Source organism: Acinonyx jubatus, chromosome C1 (assembly GCF_027475565.1).
Source record: "Acinonyx jubatus isolate Ajub_Pintada_27869175 chromosome C1, VMU_Ajub_asm_v1.0, whole genome shotgun sequence".
Taxonomy (NCBI): Eukaryota; Metazoa; Chordata; class Mammalia; order Carnivora; family Felidae; genus Acinonyx; species Acinonyx jubatus.
The window spans coordinates 164,373,061-164,391,383 of NC_069381.1; the positions used below are offsets into that span (position 1 = coordinate 164,373,061).

At 38.7% G+C, this 18,323-nt stretch overlaps 1 protein-coding gene across 5 annotated transcripts in view; it reads right to left on the bottom strand.

Moving 5' to 3' along the window:
• The window catches only part of SESTD1 (SEC14 and spectrin domain containing 1), a 155,132-nt gene that overhangs the window by 17,113 nt on the left and 119,696 nt on the right, over positions 1–18,323 (bottom strand). For all 5 annotated transcript variants that reach the window (XR_003418773.2, XM_053215390.1, XM_027055383.2 and 2 more), the window contains 3 exons: positions 5,364–5,558; positions 4,722–4,836; positions 3,128–3,287 (listed from right to left, as the gene is read on the bottom strand). Coding sequence is in view for 4 of the 5 variants with exons in the window: in XM_053215390.1 (XP_053071365.1) it covers positions 3,128–3,287; positions 4,722–4,836; positions 5,364–5,558 (470 nt within the window). In the remaining variant the exon portion in view is untranslated. The remainder of the gene's footprint in view (positions 1–3,127; positions 3,288–4,721; positions 4,837–5,363; positions 5,559–18,323) is intronic.

The window sequence follows — 18,323 nt, forward strand, 5'->3', positions numbered from 1 at the left end:
TCTCAGCACAGGGCCCGATGTGGGGCTCAAACTCACAAACCACAAGATCATTATCTGAGCTGAAGTCAGATGCTTAACGGACTGAGCCACCCAGGTGCCCTAAGTATTTTTAAATTTTAGTGTGGTTTGCCCTATCTAATATACAGATTAAGCTTTCAAGGTGACTTGACCTAACTCAGCTCTGATCCATTCCCTTCATACCCATGCAATTCTATGTTAATTTAGACAGAAGGGAGAATTCAAATTCACTACAATGCCAAACACCAATAACCAGTTACCCAGGAGGCACTGGGCTCTGCTACAATCAATGTTCTCCAGCAAGCTGAATAACAATACAGAAACCATGGTCACAAGGCTATTTTTTATAAGGACCTCCTTTATGAAAGCCCATATTACTAAAATGACCTTAGTTAAAGGAAACTCTACAAGGGACTAAAAGGAAGTGATTATGGTAAGAATTGTTTAAAATCTGAAGCTAAACGACAATGTAAGGCGCTGTAATGATGAAAACGCTATCACAGATATACTTAATACACGCTTTCGGGTCTTGGATAATGTGCCTGGAAAATGTAAGACATGGTCTAAACTATTAAGTTGGTCGCATTTGGGGAGATGGACTTCTAAAGAAACAATATGGTAAGTGCTACTGTGGAGCTATGTAAAGAGTTCTATGGGAGAGGGAGGAACAAGTGACCAAACATGCCTTAGAAATCTAAAAAAAAAGCCTTCCAAAAATAAGTATCCCTGAGTCATGAAGAATAAGCAGGAGTCCATCAGCCAGAAAATGAAGAAAGAAGTATTCTAAGTCACAGATTCATGAAACAGCACAGTGCATTCAGGAAAGTAAAAACAACTGTGTTTATATGAGAAAGTTGCAGGAAATAAGATTATGCAGGGTTTAATTATGAAGGGTCTCCCACACTATTTCAAGGAGACAGAACTTCATGTGAGAAAAAAGGAAGTCACTGAGTGGGGTTTTATGATTAGATATGCACTTTACAAAGATTTACTGTCACGTACAACAGACTAGAGAAGAACAAGGCCAGAGGCAGATAAGAGAGAAGATCTTAAGTAGAAAACATTCAGGATTCAGAGAAAGTAGAACTTAGGACATTTAATTAGGCTATAAGAGATGAGGAAGAGTATGGATTTTAGGATAAATCCTAAATTTGGTAGCTGATGGTAACTTTACCTGGAAAATTAAAAGAGAAGAGTACATTATCTGAACATACTAGGTCTGAGGAATGTATGGGGGAAAATACCTGGAGATACTAAGTAGGCAAGTGGGATTACAGGTCTAAAGCAAGGGCAGGGGTGGGGTCAGAACCATAAATACTTAGTTACAATCACATAAAGTCATTAAAGTAGTAAGACTGTCCAGGGAGAACACACAGAATGAGAAGAGGATTTGGCCTCAAACCCTGAAAGCAGTGAAATTAGTGACAGAATAAGAAATCAGCGAAGAAAACTGAGAAGACAGAGTGCCAGGATGAGGGTGTTTTCAAAAGAAGACAAAGTTGTCAGTGTTTCAAGAAGAAAGTAAGTCAGTGGTGTCCAATGCTATTCAGTGTGATCAAGCTACATTAAGACCAAAAATATTCCCTGGATTTTGAGCCAGATCAGGCATTTATTCAATACAGCAATTACAAAGTCACTGGTGACATCAATGAGAAGTTCAGTGAAATGGTGAGGGTAGCAGTCAGACTGGGGAGGGCTAAAAAGTAAATGACAGTCAGTGAGAAAGTAGCATGAGTGCAGATTAGACCTTCAAATGACTAAGCTTTCAACAAGGAGAACTCTAGGGCTACATGACAATGAAGCGGTTGAAGAGGACAGTATATGCATGTGTATAATTTTTTTCTTAATAGGAGAGATTTAAGGATTTAAATGAGAGGCAGAGATCAGAGTAGAGAATGAGAGTGGAAGGACAAAACATGAGGTAGTTGGCTTTAGTAAGAACAGAGTTACTTTGTGATTAGAATAAATAATGAAATGGTAAGTTTGCAGATACTAGGCTAGAAGGAATTTCTGCCTAATGCATATTTTCCGTGAGATGTAGTGATGTGTTCTGTGAGGTTTTACTGATGACGTTAAAATTTCTAAGTGTGCCAACATTTCATACAACCATGCTACACTGTATATACTTTCATATATTAATTTAACCTTCTACTTTGTAATGCTCTCCAGTTACTACTGCAAATTGAATTTTCAAAGAATCCTTTAAATTCCTCGCTGTATAACTGAGAACAAACTGAGGGTTGATGGGGGGTGGGAGGGAGGGGAGGGTGGGTGATGGGTATTGAGGAGGGCACCTTTTGGGATGAGCACTGGGTGTTGTATGGAAACCAATTTGACAATAAACTTCATATATTAAAAAATAAAATAAAATAAATAAAAAAATTAAAAAAAATTCCTCGCTGTATATCAAAGAAAACTAAATAGCCTCTTACCCAGAAACTACTGTCTATTCTTTCACAGCAAATGAGTACAATGGATGTGTGACAATTTGTGACTCAGTTCAAACGAAGAAGTTGATCAATGCAGATGACACACTTAAGAGCATCTCTAAACTAAATGAAAATGGAAAAGAGCCAAGTTCTCCAAAAAGGGTTTTCTTTTCTTTTTTAATATTGTTAACATTTATCCATTTTTCAGAGACAGAACACAAGCAGGAGAGGGGCAGAGAGAGGCAGACACAGAATCCAAAGCAGGCTCCAGGCTCCGAGCTGTCAGCACAGAGCCCAACGTGGGGCTTGAACTCACGAGCCCTGAGATCATTACCTGAGCCAAAGTGAGATGCTTAACCGACTGCATCACCCAGGCACCCCTCCAAAAAGAGTTTTCTTAAAGGACAGAAGAGTCACAGGCTACCGTGAAGATATGGAATGTGAAGTACTTGGGTATAAGTGAAATTTCACCAGTGGGTAAAAAGGGAAAAGGTAGCATTAATTGAACAAACTGTTGTTGTTAGTACAATTACACAGAATAATTCCATTCACCAAAACCTAACACATGCCTACTATATCACAGGTAAGACCCTATACTCTGTATGGAAAATATAAATTATATCAGTTATTTTAATATTATGTTATTTTAGCAAAAATTAACATTAATAGTCAAACTTTGCCTTTGTTTCCTAAGCTGCATATCTTCCATCACTCCTTGTATGTGGTCCACATTTTCTTTATTTTCAATGGTGACATCCTTTCCATAGGCCCAGGATGCCTGATTGGAGATCTGATCCAGAAGTCCTTGACCTTTTTCACGCAAACCTTGTAATCCTACATCTAAAAAAAAAAGTTCCTAGATTTAATCTCTTAAACAAAAGAGGCACTTTCCCTCCCTCAAGTAAATCCTCTCAATTGTACTTGGATTCCAAGTGGAACAGCTTTGTGCATTAAACTACCTTGGGGTGGAGGTCTCTGAACACTTCAAGCAATAAACCCCTTTTAATAGTGGTTCAAATTGGAGCTCCTTCTCATGCCAAATTCTCCATAAAGAGAATTTCCAATTATTTCTCAAAATTGAAAGCAGGAAGTAAGTGTGAGAATTTCTATCTTGGTTATAGTAAGATTTTTCAATTTGTTTCCTTTTTGCTTTTACGTAGTCCAATTTTTAGGAGAGAACAGCAAACATTTTGTTCAAAAAAATGTAGAAGAGTTACAAGATTTCAAAGCATTCAAGCAATGTATGATCACTGTGAAAAAAAGGATGCTGAATGTTTTGAGTACAGGCATCGTCCAGCTTATACCAAACAAGAAGCAACATTTAGGGTAGATTTACAGTACTCCAAACTAGACAAGCATAGAGGAATTCTGTTTTTTTTTCTTTTTTAAAGGAAATATATGATTCCAGAAAGCTTCTGACACTTTGAAATGAAGTGCATTGGGCATATTAGATACAAAATATGCATTATGCCTATCATGTGTTAAAATAACAAAGACTGCAAACAAGTAAAATGCCCATACAAACATGATTTTTCAAACCCATTCCCTCAAATCCTTTTCACTAATTAATCTGGTTCAATGGTATGTCATCATTTTCAACTAAATCTCTGTCTCAGGTTTCTGCTTCCTTGCCTCCATTCCCCTTTGCCATCCTATCCCCCTCAATATAACCCTCCCTTCCCATTCGCACATCTACTATCTTCTCTCCATCATGACCTAGGGAAATTCACTGTATTTCCTTCCTACTGTAGTAAAATGTTAAAAGGCCTTGGTGTCAAGTGAAACAGGACCATCCTCCCCTTGGGAGAGTAGGTGACCTTGGCAATATTCCCAGTTTGGAGAAACAAATGCACAGAACCAAACCGACTATGTATTCACAAGGTTAGGATATAGCAACAACAAAAATCATTGCATAAAACACAGTTTGGGGCATACAAGGTTTACCACAGAACACTTCACAGCTAATTACAGTTTATGCATGCACTACAAATAACTGTTCATAGGATATGCAAGACATAGCACCTGTAGATATAGCTGGGTAAAGAAGAAAGGCTAAAGGCCCAATGAAGGAAGGGTGATTGGCCATCAATGAAAAATAAAAATTTTACCATGTATTACACCCTTCAAGGGAATAAAACCTATTTTATACTAATTTTTCCTATGATCCCTATAAATAATTCTAATTAGTTCAGTATAAGTTGACTTGTCTAACGATAGTAATGATATTTCTAAAAAAAGAACCCTTATGTTTCAGCATTTTTAAAATCTGCTTACCAACACTTTTCAGCTTCTCTTCAAGCAGTTTTAAAGTCTGCTGAATCGATGCTCCATCAGCTGGTGCTACATCTACGCACAACATCCCTAATAAGCCATCCAACTGCTGAGACAACTAAAGCAGAGGGACACCAAAGAGATAACCCTGATGTAATCAGCATCTAAAGTGTTTAATGATTAATGAGGTTTATGTCTAATGAGGTTATCACAATTACACTTGAAAATAGACTATGCTGTTAAAAGACAAGGACGAATAATTAGAATACATGTTATCTGAAAGACAGAACACATAGATGCATGCACCAAGAAGACAATGATTTATATCCAGGTCAGCAGAATGTAAAAAAAAGTACTGCAACTTCCATTTCAATCTAAGTTATAAAGCATAAACAGAGAAACAATCAAAATAAATATATCAATTAGGTTGGAAGACTAGACAAAACAGGTTTATGTGCATGCAAAATGACTTAAAAATGAAAATTAAAAAAAAAAAAAGACTTTTATCATCTCTCCATAAGCAAATTATTCTATTGTTCCAGAAAAATAATTAGGAGACATGCAAACCTGTAAAAATTATGTGCAGATAAGTATAAGTGTTCAGATCATTTGAAGAAAAGAAAAGCAATCAGAGTAGACACTTACATCTTGGGCAACACCATGAAATTCAAGAGCTGCTTGTAAGAGATTCTGCCTAAATTCCAGCTGACTGGCCTGTCGGTAGCAAACATCACTAAGTTGTTGCTGCAGTGACTTCAGTTCCACAAGATCTTCCTCATCCCCAGCATTTAAGAGTGCTGCAATTTGTTGATTAAGTTCCACATACACTGCAAACCATTCCTGTAACGCACATGTTGTAAAGTAAATTAAGGATCAAATTGGTTCCTGAAAAACTACATTACATTTTATAATTCCTTTAGATAAACTAAGTAACATATACAACAATTTTCGAAGGCAAAATTTCTTCAAGTGAAGATGAGAAGTCCCCAACCCCCAAATCCTTCCATTCCATCCTGGAGCTCACTCCTGCCAACAGCAGTATCTATCCTATATCCTTATCCTGGTCTCTGAATGTTCCATTTCCTTTCCTGTTCTACCTAAAACCTGTCCACCCTCAGAGGAAAGTATTACCCGACCACTTTTTCTCCCTTTCCCTCAAAACCCACTTCTCCTTTACAATGCATGCTATCGGACAACATCCTTCCAATGCTTCCCATTACCCAGGGAGCATGGCAAAGGTCACTGCCCCTCTCTGGGCCAGCCTTCCCACGGGCTCCCACCACGTAGACATTCACCCAGCACTCTTAACTCTTTCCCTGATTCTCTCCCTCACTTCCAACCATCCTATCCTCACCCCACTTTGGCCACCTACCCCAACAGATGCAAACTCTTATCATTTTCATACACTACTATCCAGCCCCCAAATCTTAACTTTAATAATCTCATTCTCTGACCACCAGCTCCTGACTCTCCAATTAACATCCTTTAGGATGCTCATTCCTACAACCCCATGAGATTGGCCAATTCAGTGGCCTGCTTGTTTTACTTTCCAGCACTCAAGAGCCTCATGTCCTCATGTCTATCTTTGGTCAGAGACTATATAACCATCTCCCAAGGCAAGACCCATGCTCATGCCCTGCTCTCTTCCTTTCATCAGATTCCCCTGCAGAATCCTCAGACCTGGGTTTCTGTGCCTACTGTGTATCTATACCAGAGTAGCAACATAGCTGGATAATAACAACTATGTGAACAGCTGTCTTTTTAAATAAAGATAAATTAAAAAAAAATACACACATACACATTCTCTATATGAAAATATACAAATATATATAACCTCAAATAGAATTTCAGCAATCCTATTACATTTCTCTAGTCAATTCATTTTATCATTCTCCCGATTATTTGTTTTCTTTACTCCAATTCCCACTCCCTTTCCCTCTCTTCACTCTAAAAATCTAGCCTCATTTCACTAGGAAGCAATTAGAGAACTCTCCCATCTTCTTACCAACAAATCTATGACCCTCCCTCCTTCTGCAGCCCTATGCTTTGCCCTCCCTGCTAAAATAGCACACAAACAGACTCTGCATCTAAGCCAACCCCTTCACTCGTGCTACCTCTGCCCTCTTTTGCCTACATAAGGCCTTGCTCTTGCACTTATCTTCTCTCTCCCATCATGAACTCACTCTTTCCAACTGGATTATTTCTACCAGCATACAAATAAAATGCAGTATCTTATATTTAAAAACAAAATATACTTAAGACAGGTGCATTTTACTATATATAAATTAACTTAAATTAAAAACAACAAAAAAACCCCAAAACCCTTAAGACCAAGACCATCCCTTAAATAAATACTCTACACTCACTCTACCTTCTCATTTCCCATTCTCTTTTTAATCCATTCTGGTCAGGATTTTGTCCTTCCTGCTCTTACCAAATTCTCAGTCTTTATCTTACTGGGCCCCTCAGTTGCATTTGACAAAGGCAACCACTTCCTCCTTGAAATGCCTTTTTTCTCTAGTTCCCTGAGTCATAGCAGCTCCTCTGCTGGCCCTCCTGCTTTTTTGCCCTCTAAATTTAGGATGACCGGGGCTCAGCTTTCCAAAGGCTCTTTTCTTTTTAAATCAGTACTCTTTGGGCTTGGATGAGCTCACCTACCCATGTCTTTGAGTAACCTCCATGCGCTGGTAATTCCCACATTAATATTCTTATCTTAACCCCTTCCCTGAATCCAATGCTGATATTCAACTGCCCACTAGCTATCTCCATTTGGATGAGTATTACACACCTAAAATTTAACCTGTCTCCAAAGCTACTAGTTCTAAGCCTCTCAACCTGCTTCTTTCCCAGTTTTCCCCTTCTTCAGAGGTGCTAAGGTCAAACACCTGATTCTTCCAAGAGCAAGTCTTACTGGCTCAATCTCAGGAATGTGACAACTTCTCATCACATCTACTGCCTCCATTCTTAGTCTCTTGTTTTCCTATTTTGTTGTCTGTCCCTTGTCCCTATTCTCCATATGATAGCCAATGATCTTTTAAAAACATAAATCAGGGGTGCCTGGGTGGCTCAGTCAACTCAAGTCATAATCTCAAGGCTCATAGGTTCATGCCCTGCATCAGACTCTTGTGCTGACAGCTCAGAGCCTGAAGCCTGCTTCAGATTCTGTCTCCCTTTCTCTCTGCACCTCCCCTGCTCGCAATCTCTCTCAAAAATAAATATTAAAAAAAAAATTAAAAACATAAATCAGTTCTCTTCTACAAAATCCCTCCAATGATTTCATGTTAACATTTAAAATAAATGTCAAGTTCCTTTCCATGGGCTAAGTGAACATGCTTTGGCCCGAACTCCCTCCAGAAACATGGTTTTGTGTGGCTCCTTACCTTGTTCACAGACATACCTATTATTCCTTTACCATGGCAAGTAAGCTCCTGCCTACGGGGTTTCAGTTGTGTCCTAGATCTGAACTTCCTTTTGCCTGAATTACTCCTGCATAAGGTCTCTCATTAAATGTGATCTCCTCAGAGAGGCCTTTCCTGAAAGTCTTTTCTTATCTGCTTTCCTCCCTCTTTCCCAATATAAATTTAAGTTCTATATTATAAGACAGTGTTATATACCAAAGAACATAGAATGATATGTGACATATATAGTATGTGCTCAATACATACTGAATGAACATGTAAGATGCTTTCTATTAGATACTGCAGATTAGCTGACATTAAATTAAGTTAGGTAACAGGTACTGGTCTAAATGTGGTCTACTCTTGTGCCCTGTACCTAAAACTTGGGTTTTGCTTATTTGTCACATTGTTTTATTGCTTGAACTACTACTATGAAACCTTTGAAAATTATTATACAGATGATGTAGTCAGATGTAGTGAAAAAAACACTGGATTTGGAAGACAGGCTCAAGGTCTTTTTTCCTTACAAAAGGTATGATCTTCATTAAGTCGCTTAATTTCTCAGAACCAGTTTCTTTCTTTATAGCAGTGATTTTCAATGGGAGGTTATTTTGCTTCATAGGGAACATTTCCCAATATCCAGAGACACTTTTGGCTGCCATAACTGAGGAGGCACAATGCTAATGCATCTAGTGGGTAGAGACCAGCGATGCTGCTAAATTACCCTACAACGCACAGGACAGCCCCTACAATAAAGATCTATCTGGCCCAAAGTGTCAATAGTGCAAAGTTGAGAAACCCTGTTCTATACACAACACTGATGACACTATTATCTATCTTACCTATTTTATTGGTTATCATATAAATTTAATTATATACTACCATACACGAAATACTTTTTAAACCATACAGTGATTTTGTTTTTATTTTTTTTATTTAAAAAAATTTTTTTGAATGTTTATTTATTTTTGAGAGAGAGAGAGAGCGAGCGAGCGCATGAGCGGGGGAGGAACAGAGAGAGAGGGAGACACAGAATCTGAAGCAGGCTCCAGGCTCTGAGCTGTCAGCACAGAGCCTGAGGCAGGGCTCGAACTCACGAGCCATGAGATCATGACCTGAGCCGAAGTCGGACGCTCAAGCAACTGAGCCACCCAGGTGCCCCCATACAGTGATTTTAAAGGTTAACGGAGAGTAGGAGTTAAGATGGCAGAACAGGGGCGCTTGCACGGCTCAGTCTAAGCATCTGACTTCGGCTCAGGTCATGATCTCATGGTTCGTGAGTTTGAGCCCCGCATCAGGCTCTGCGAAGATGGCTCAGATTCTGGAGCCTGCTTCGGATTCCATGACTCCCCCCTCCCACCTCTCTCTCTCTCTGTGTCCCTCCCCTCCTTGCACTCTGTCTCTCTAAAATTAACAAACATTAAAAAAAAAAAAAAAAAAAAAGATTAAAAAAAAAAAAGATGGCAGAGCAGCATGGAGACCCTGAGCTTATCTTGTCCTTAAAATGCAGCTAGATCAGCACCAAACCATTTTGAACACCTAGGAAATTGACCTGAGGATTAACCCAACGGCCTATATAACTTGAGCCACAGAACTCAGCAGGTACGCAGTGCAGAGAGGTGAACTGGGGGAGAGAAAAGCTGTAGAGGGCAGGGAGCTGTTTTCTCAGACAGAAGACACAGAGAAAAGGGGGAAAGTGTGGTGCACTGGGGTCCTGCAAGAAAAGCATTCCCTTGAAAGTAGCTGGAGAGAAAGAGTGAAAACACTCACAGGAAGACTGAATAAGTAATCTGTTCCCCAAAACCACTGACAGGGAGAAGGGAGAGGGTTTCAACACCACCAGGATTCTATAAACAGTGGAGCACAGAGTCTGAAGTCTTGGAGTTCAGTGCCTGGTGGTGCTCTGGTGAGGAAGTACGGCAAATCCCCAGGAGCAGACAGCAGAGCCTTAGAGGTCCGTGTGCCACATGGGGAGAAGTGGTTCCCCTGATTGGAAAGTATTTGGTAGAAGCCATATGGCCTCCCCAAAGGAAAAGGTCCCAGTGGACCCCACAGAGAAGCCACATTTGCTGGTACTGGGACAAAGATGCCATAGTGCAGCGAAACCTGGGGCCAGCTATGTGTTGTGATTTGCCATAATCTCTGAACCTCTGCCACTGCATGATCGCATGAACTTTTTCTGGGGCAAGCCGGCACCTGGCCATTGCTCAGCAAGACCCTCCACCACAGAGTCGGCAGGCGTCCGGCCACAGAGGTCTCTGAAGTGTAAGGTTTTGAAACACAACCCCATCTGAGATAAAACACTGGAGGGAGGTGCTGCTTGGCAGGCAGACAGCTGGGACACGGATGGGGTGGAGGCAGGGAGTGGATGGAGGCCTGAGACAAAGGAGAGGTGCTTGATTGTGGGTTGGTGAGGGCACGAAGTTCCTATGGCAGAGACTAGGGAGCTGGGTGAAGCCATTTCCACCTCTCCTGCACACACACATGTGCACACGAGCATGCGCACCACACTGATCCACCCCAGTAGCCTAAGCAGTGTCACCCAGTGGAGAACAGAGCCAATACACCAAGCCCCACCCAACTGCACCCTGCCCTCCAAGCACATTTCCTAGAAGACCAGAACAAGTCACTCCACCTGCTCCATGTATGAACTATAGAGTGCTTCATAGTTACAGTTCTAGGGGAAACTGGATGTAACTTCATTTGGGTTTCATTCTGTTCACAGGTTCACTTATTTGCTCGTTTTCCTTGCTTCTGTTTTTGCTTAAATTGTTTTTTCTTTCTTTTCTTGCTCTTTCTTGGATAGAGAGAAAAAATGTTTTTATTTTTTATAACTAAAATTTTTTTGTTCTATTTCATTTTATTCTATTTTTTAGTTTTTACATTTTTTACTTTTTCTTTCTCTCCTTTCCCTTTTTTTCTCTATTCTATCAAGCTTCTTTCAACAAGCAGACTGAAAGACACCTAGGATCTAGCTTTGATTTTTTTTTTTAATTTCTAAATTTTCATTAATTTTCTTTCTTCCTCCCAAATGAAAAAATGAAGGGATTCACGCCAAAAGAAAGAAGAGGAAGAAATGACAACCAGGACTTAACACAGATGTAAGTAAAATGCCTGAACAAGAATTTAGAACCATGATAATAAGAATACAAGCTGGGGTTGAAAACAGCACAGAAGACACCACAGAATCCCCTTCTGTGGATATTAAAAAAAAAAAAAAAAATCTAGTCAGGCCAAAATTAAAAATGCTATAACTGAGATGCCATCTTGAACAGATGCCACGACAGCAAGGATGGATGAAGCAGAGCAGTATCAGCATTACAGAAGGTAAAGTTATGGAGAATAAGGAAACAGAAAAAAGGAGAGAAACAAAGGCAAAAGATTACAATACAAGACATAGAGAACTCAGTGACTTATTAAAGAGGAATCTGAATCATAGAAGTCCCAGAAGATGACAAAGAGAGAAAAAGAGGCAGAAGGTTTATGTGACCAATTCATAGCAAAAAACTTTCCTAATCTGGGGAAGGACACAGACATCAAAATCCAAGAAGCACAGAGAACTCTCATTAGATCCAACAAAAACCGACCATCACCAAGGCATATCATAGTCAAATCAAATTCACAAAATACAGACAAGAAAAGAATTATGAAAGCAGCAAGGGGAGAAAAGTCCTTAACTTATAAGGGAAGACAGATCAGGTTCGAAGCAGACCTATTCACAGAAACTTGGCAGGCTAGAAAGGAGTGGCAGGATACATTCAATGTGCCGAACTGGAAAAATATGTAGCCAAGAATGCTTTATCCAGCAAGGCTGTCATTCGGAATAGAAGGAGAGACAGAGTTTCCAAGAGAAAAACTAAAGGAATTTGTGATCACTAAACCACTCCTGCAAGAATTAAAAAAAAAAAAAATTTTTAATATTTGTTTTTGAGAGAGAAAGAGAGAGAAAGAGAAAGAGAGAACAAGAACGCGAGAGTGAGAGTGCGCGTGGGAGGAACACAAAGAGAGGGAGGTACAGAATCTGAAGCAGGCTCCAGGCTCTGAGCTGTCAGCAAAGAGCCTGACGTGGGGCTCAAACCCATGAACTGAGCTGAAGTCAACATTCAATTGACTGAGCCACCCAGGAGCCCCCCTGCAAGAAATTTTAAGGGGGACTCTTTGAGCGGAGAAAAGTCAAAACAAAAAAGACCAAAAGCAAGTAACACTAGAAAGGACTAGAGAACATCACCAGAAACACCAACTCTACAAGTAACACAATGACAATAAATTTGTATCTTTCAGTACTCTAAATGTAAATGGACTAAATGCTCCAATCAAAAGACACAGGGTATCAGAATGTATAAGAAAACAAGACCCATCTATATGCTGCTTACAAGAGACTCATTTTAGACCAAAAGACATCTGCAGACAGAAAGTAAGGGGATAGAGAACTATTACACTAATGTTCATCAAAACAAAGCTGGAGTAGCCATACTTATATCAGACAAACTAAATTTCAAAATAAAGACTGAAACAAGAGATGAAGATGGGCATAATTAAGGGGTCTATCCACCAAGAAGATCTAACAATTGTAAATATTTATGCCATCGTGGGAGCACCCGAATATATAAATCAATTAATCAAAAAAAACCTCATTGATAATAATACCATAATAGTAGGGGACTTCAATACCCCACTGATAACAATGGACAGATCATCTAAGCAGAAAATCAACAAGGAAACGATAGCTCTGACACACTGGACTGGATGGACTTAACAGATATATTGAGAATATTTCATCCTAAAGCAGCAGAATACACATTCTGCTCAAGTACACATGGAACATTCTCCAGAATAGGTCCCATACTGGGACACAAATCAGCCCTCAACAAGGGCAAAAATACTGAGATCATACTGTGCATATTTTTAGACCACAACACTATGAAACTCGAAATCAACCACAAGAAAAATCTGTGAAGACCATGAATACTCGAGGATTAAAGAACATCCTACTAAAGAATGAATGGGTTAACCAAGAAATTAAAGAGAAAACTAAAAAGGACACGGAAGCCAATGAAAATGATAACACAATAGTCCAAAACCTCTGGGACGCAGCAAAGGTGGTCTTAAGAGAGAGTATACAGCAATCAAGGCCTTCCCAAAGAAGGAAGAAAGGTCTCAAATATGCAATCTAACCTTACACCTAAAAGAGCTGGAAAAGAACAGCAAATAAAGCCCAAAACCAGCAGAAGAAGGAATAAAGAGCAGAAATCAATGAGATCAAAATAAAAAAAAAAAACAAAAACAGATCAATGAAACCAGGAGCTGGTTCTGTGAATGAATTAACAAAATTGATAAACCCCTAGCCAGACTGTAGTAAAACTCTACTCTCCACTTGTGAGAGTGCAAGTAAAAAACACAACACCTTAGTATTATGAATAGTTTTGACCCTGTGGACCCTATAATAGAATCTCAGGAATTTCTCTTCCCAGAGATCCTCTGGCCATATTTGAGAACTACTGGACAAGTTAGTTAATGATGCTAAGAAAATTGGTTATGTCCATGAGAGGGGGTGGGGGCGGACAGGAGCCTACCTCACACCATACAATATTAAATTTCAAATGAATTAAAGGTGTAAATGTGAATAATTTTTTTAAACAAGATTAAGAGAGATTGATTTAAAGAAGAAAATACTACTTGAGAAAAATATCACTACGTTTTCAAATAGAAAGGAATTTCACAATCTTCTCCACAGTACTTGCAAATTTAGTTTAGGCTCTAAATAAATAGAACCAATTCTTTGAAAAAATAAGTAATGATACAGAGTAAAATAGTAAAGTAAAAGATTAGCGCCCTGGATCAGTATTTCTTACAGTGAGATCTATCTACATCACAGTGGGGTGCCTGCGTGGCTCAAGAGGTTAAGTGTCCAAATTTGGCTCAGCTCATGATCTCGCAGTTCATGAGTTTGAGCCCCGCATTGGGCTCTGTGCTGACAGCTTGAAACCTGGAGCCTGCTTCGGATTCTATGTCTCTCTCTCTCTCTCTGCCCCTCCGCCACTCATACTCTGTCTCTCTGTCTCTCTCTCTCCCAAAAATAAACATTAAAAAAATAAGTAAAATAAGAAAACTTAAGTTCCACCCTGACTTACTAAATCAGAGTCTGCTGGTATGTGGCTCTGCAACAGCAAGTTTAACAATTACTTCAGGTGACTCCTATGACCACTAGGGTTCACAGAACAACCATACTAAAGCTGATTTTTTTCCCTAGTTTGAACTTAGAATATAAAGGCCCTAGTAACCAGAACAAGGATGCAAACAAAACTAGTCTGGTTCATGAAATTAACACCTGAAATTAAAGAAACTCTTATCAGGAACTGCACCTGTCCTAAAAAAAAAAATAATCAGTCTCCCGGGATGTAAGGGGAAAAATGCACGTGCGCTCTCTCTTCAAATTAATCAAAATGTTTCTTTCTAAGAAATAGAATATAAAATTTATAGAACACTGAGTGAACAGGCTGCCTTCGGCTCAGGTTTGGTCATCCTCTGGTCTACCTCTTATAAACATTTAACTGCCCAGAAAAGGATTACTTCATAGAAAAAAACACCTCAATTCCAAGACATTGTAATTTGGATGCAGGCGGCAGATAAGGAATGAGCTTGAATGCTCACATACTAGGACAGAGGGAGTCATCGGGATTAACACTGGAATCATGTGGCAATTGGTGGTGATGCACAGCTGGTGAAATAATGGGTATTTATGCTTTTACCAAGAAATACAAATCCTAATTTAGGCGGAGAGAAACACTGCCAGCTCACTGAAGGCTAATATGTTCAGGAGAAGTGGATGTTCACTCTTCATGTACATCTGTTTTGCTGCTTACTAGAAGGCACAACACAACAGTCTTCTCTTTGGAAACCAGAAGTCAGCACTGTGAGATGGGGGATACAAACAGAATCCTAAAGCATCAGAGATTTATGTTTTTGCATATTCCTATGATGTGCTTTTACTTGCAAAGAGAAAAAGAAAACTTTTAATAAGATAGCAGATCATAAGCTAATATACTCATCCTGCATCAATCTATTCTCAAGGTGACAATGTAGTGCCACTTATTGGTTTAAAAAGTGCAATTCTCTTTTGTAAACATTTAGAATGAAAAATTTCAAATATATTAAAAACTGGAAAAAACAGTATAATGAACTCTCTGTGCCATCTATTTTCAGTGACTATCAACTCAACTCATGGCGAATCCTGTTTCTTCTATACGTCCATCCTATTTGTCCTCACCCCCCAATTTTGAAACTGACTGTCACACATCATTTAAAATGAGATCCATAATTAAGTCATCAATGATTCTTTTCTTTGAGCACCATGTCTATAAATGCAAACATCAATATATATGCATATGTCCTCAAGTACTAAGAGGACAGAAATGGAAAAAAAAATGTTATTATCTATTATCTTAAGCATATCAAATCCAGTAGCTTTCTCTGAGAGTGAGCAAGTGAGCAAGACAGAGAGAAATATAGAAAGGGACAGAAAGAGAAGTACAGAGATGCAGACAGAGGAAAAAGATTTTATGAGTATAAACCCAGCTACCCATTCATCAAAAAATGCTCTCTCCCAGTTTCTTCATGTATAAAAATAAGGTGATGGTATCATTAGAGTAGTCTAAAAGATCCAGGGACCTGGGTGGCTCAGTCAGTTAAGTGTCCGACTTTGGCTCGGGTCATGATCTCACGGTTCGTGGGTTTGAGCCCTGCATTGGTTCTGTGCTGACAGCTCAGCGTCTGGAGCCTGCTTCAAATTCTGTGACTCCCTCTTTCTATGCCTTTCCCCTGCTTGCATGCTGTCTCTCTCAATAGTACATAAATATTTAAAAAAAATTTTTAAGAATAATCTAGATCATTTACAATTCAAAAATTCTGGAATTTTATATTGATTTCATATAAGTAAACAAGTGCACAAGTAAACAAGAGCCATTCATAAGCAATGTGTTTTGTTTTTTTTTTTAGTTTATTTTTTGAGAGAGAGAGAGAGAGGGTGAAGCAGAGAGAGAAAGAGAGAGAAAGAGAAAGAGAGAGAGAGAGAGAGAGAGAGAGAGAGAGAGAGAGAGAGAGACAGGAGAGAGTGCAAGCAGGGAAGGGACAGAGAGAGAGGGAGAGAAAGAATCCTAAGCAGACTCTGCACTGTCAAAAGAGAGCCTGAGGCTCTCTCAAACTCACAAACCGTGAGACCATGACCTGAGCCAAAATTAAGAGTTGGATTCTGGGGCACCTGGTTGGCGCAGTCGGTTAAGTGGCCACCTTCAGTTCAGGTCATGATCTCGTGGTTCATGAGTTCCGGCTCCATATCAGGCTCTGTGTTGACAGCTCAGAGCCTGGAGCCAGCTTCAGATTCTGTGTCTTCTCTCTCTGCCCCTCCACTGCTTGTGCTCTCTCTCAAAAAAATAAACAAACATTAAAAGAAAAAAAAAAAAGAATTGGATGCTTAGCAACTGGGCCACCCAGGCACCCCAGCAATGTGTTTCTTTAAATGACTTTCAAACTTTATAAATAAAAATACAAAAATAAAAATCTAAACACGAGAACCTCTATGTATACCCTTTGTAATTTCATCCACACTATATGCAATATAAAATGTACTTTTCAATTCCTTTTGTGAAGTTCTTCATAATAGGTATATAATCCAACTTCTAACTATAATTATTCTTGACATCTTAAAAAAATAATAAAGTATAGATAAATCCTGTCTTTAGGACCCTCATGTGTCACATCTTTATTTAAAAAATTTTGCAGATACTCTTATAACTAAATCCTCTAGATGAAGTCTAGAATGTTCTATAGCAAATACTGTTTTCAAGAACTAAAAAAAAAACCCTGTTTTCAAAGGACTAAATTAAATTATAGGATAACTAAATTATAGGATAGAGTTATACTATAGTAACATGCTCTAGAACAATCCACAGGGTTCAAATGAGTCATAGTTTATGCCAAAAATATCAACAGCATTAAGTTATTTAAAAAATACCAGGAACATCAAAGGTTATAAGCTAAATACAAATTATTCAATTTTTTTTAGCATAAAAGGAAAACACATTATGTTGGAACCTGTGAAATGTATAAAATACACGTATTTTTTTCAATTACAGGATTTCATTTTTAAATCTCTTACAAGTACTAATTAGGAAAATTGCTGACAATATATACACTATCTTTAGATAATTCCAAATCCAAATCTTGTGATACCTCTTGCTTATACGTTATTCAGTGAGTTTACAAATTCTATAGAGAACAGTGTGTATTTTATCTGCCAATACTGCAGATCAGTAAAGCTGATTTGGGGAATATTATAATGAAAAAAATATAAAAAACTAAACAGAATGGTATGTATTAAGAAGGAAAATAATTAAGTCAGATATTGTTAAAATACACCTTTAGTAAAGAGCCAATGATACTTGGTCAACAATTCAAATTTATTCCTGAGAAAAGCATATTCAACATTTATTCTTTAATCTCATTTAGTTAAAATATACATTTACTAATACAATTATTTTATTTATTTGAGAGAGAGAATGCCAAACAGGCTCTGCACTGTCAGCACAGAGCCCAATGTGGAGCGTGAACTCACAAACCGCAAGATCATTACCTGAGTCGAAACTAAGAGTCAGGAGGTTAACCAAATGAACCACCCAGATGCCCCAACTAAAACTATACAACTTAAAAAAATTTTTTTAATGTTTATTTATTTTTAAGAGAGAGAGAAACAGAGTATGAGCAGGTAAGGAGCAGAGAGAGGGGGAGACACAGAATGTGAAGCAGGTTCCAAGGTGTCAGCACAGAGCCCGATGTAGGGCTTGAACTCACAAATGGTGAGATTATGACCTGAGCTGAAGTTGGATGCTTAACTAACTGAGCTACCCAGGTGCCCTTAAAACTATACAATTTTCACTTCAACTGGGGAAGGTGTAGGGGAAAGAAAAAAACTGGATGTTCAGATAACCTGTAAATCTCATCTGGGTCCAGAGTTTAAAAGTATTTTTGATCAATTTTTTTCAGTTCTCTATTATCTATAGATCCTAGTGATCAGGATGCATGCTATAGTCACCCCTGAACACATGACCTTTTTTCCAATTAACACATAAATCCAATCAGAGTGTATTCTGATCACTTGGATTTGTCTTTTTGGGGACGTTGGTTGGGGGGGGGTGCTGGCTTCTTTTATTAC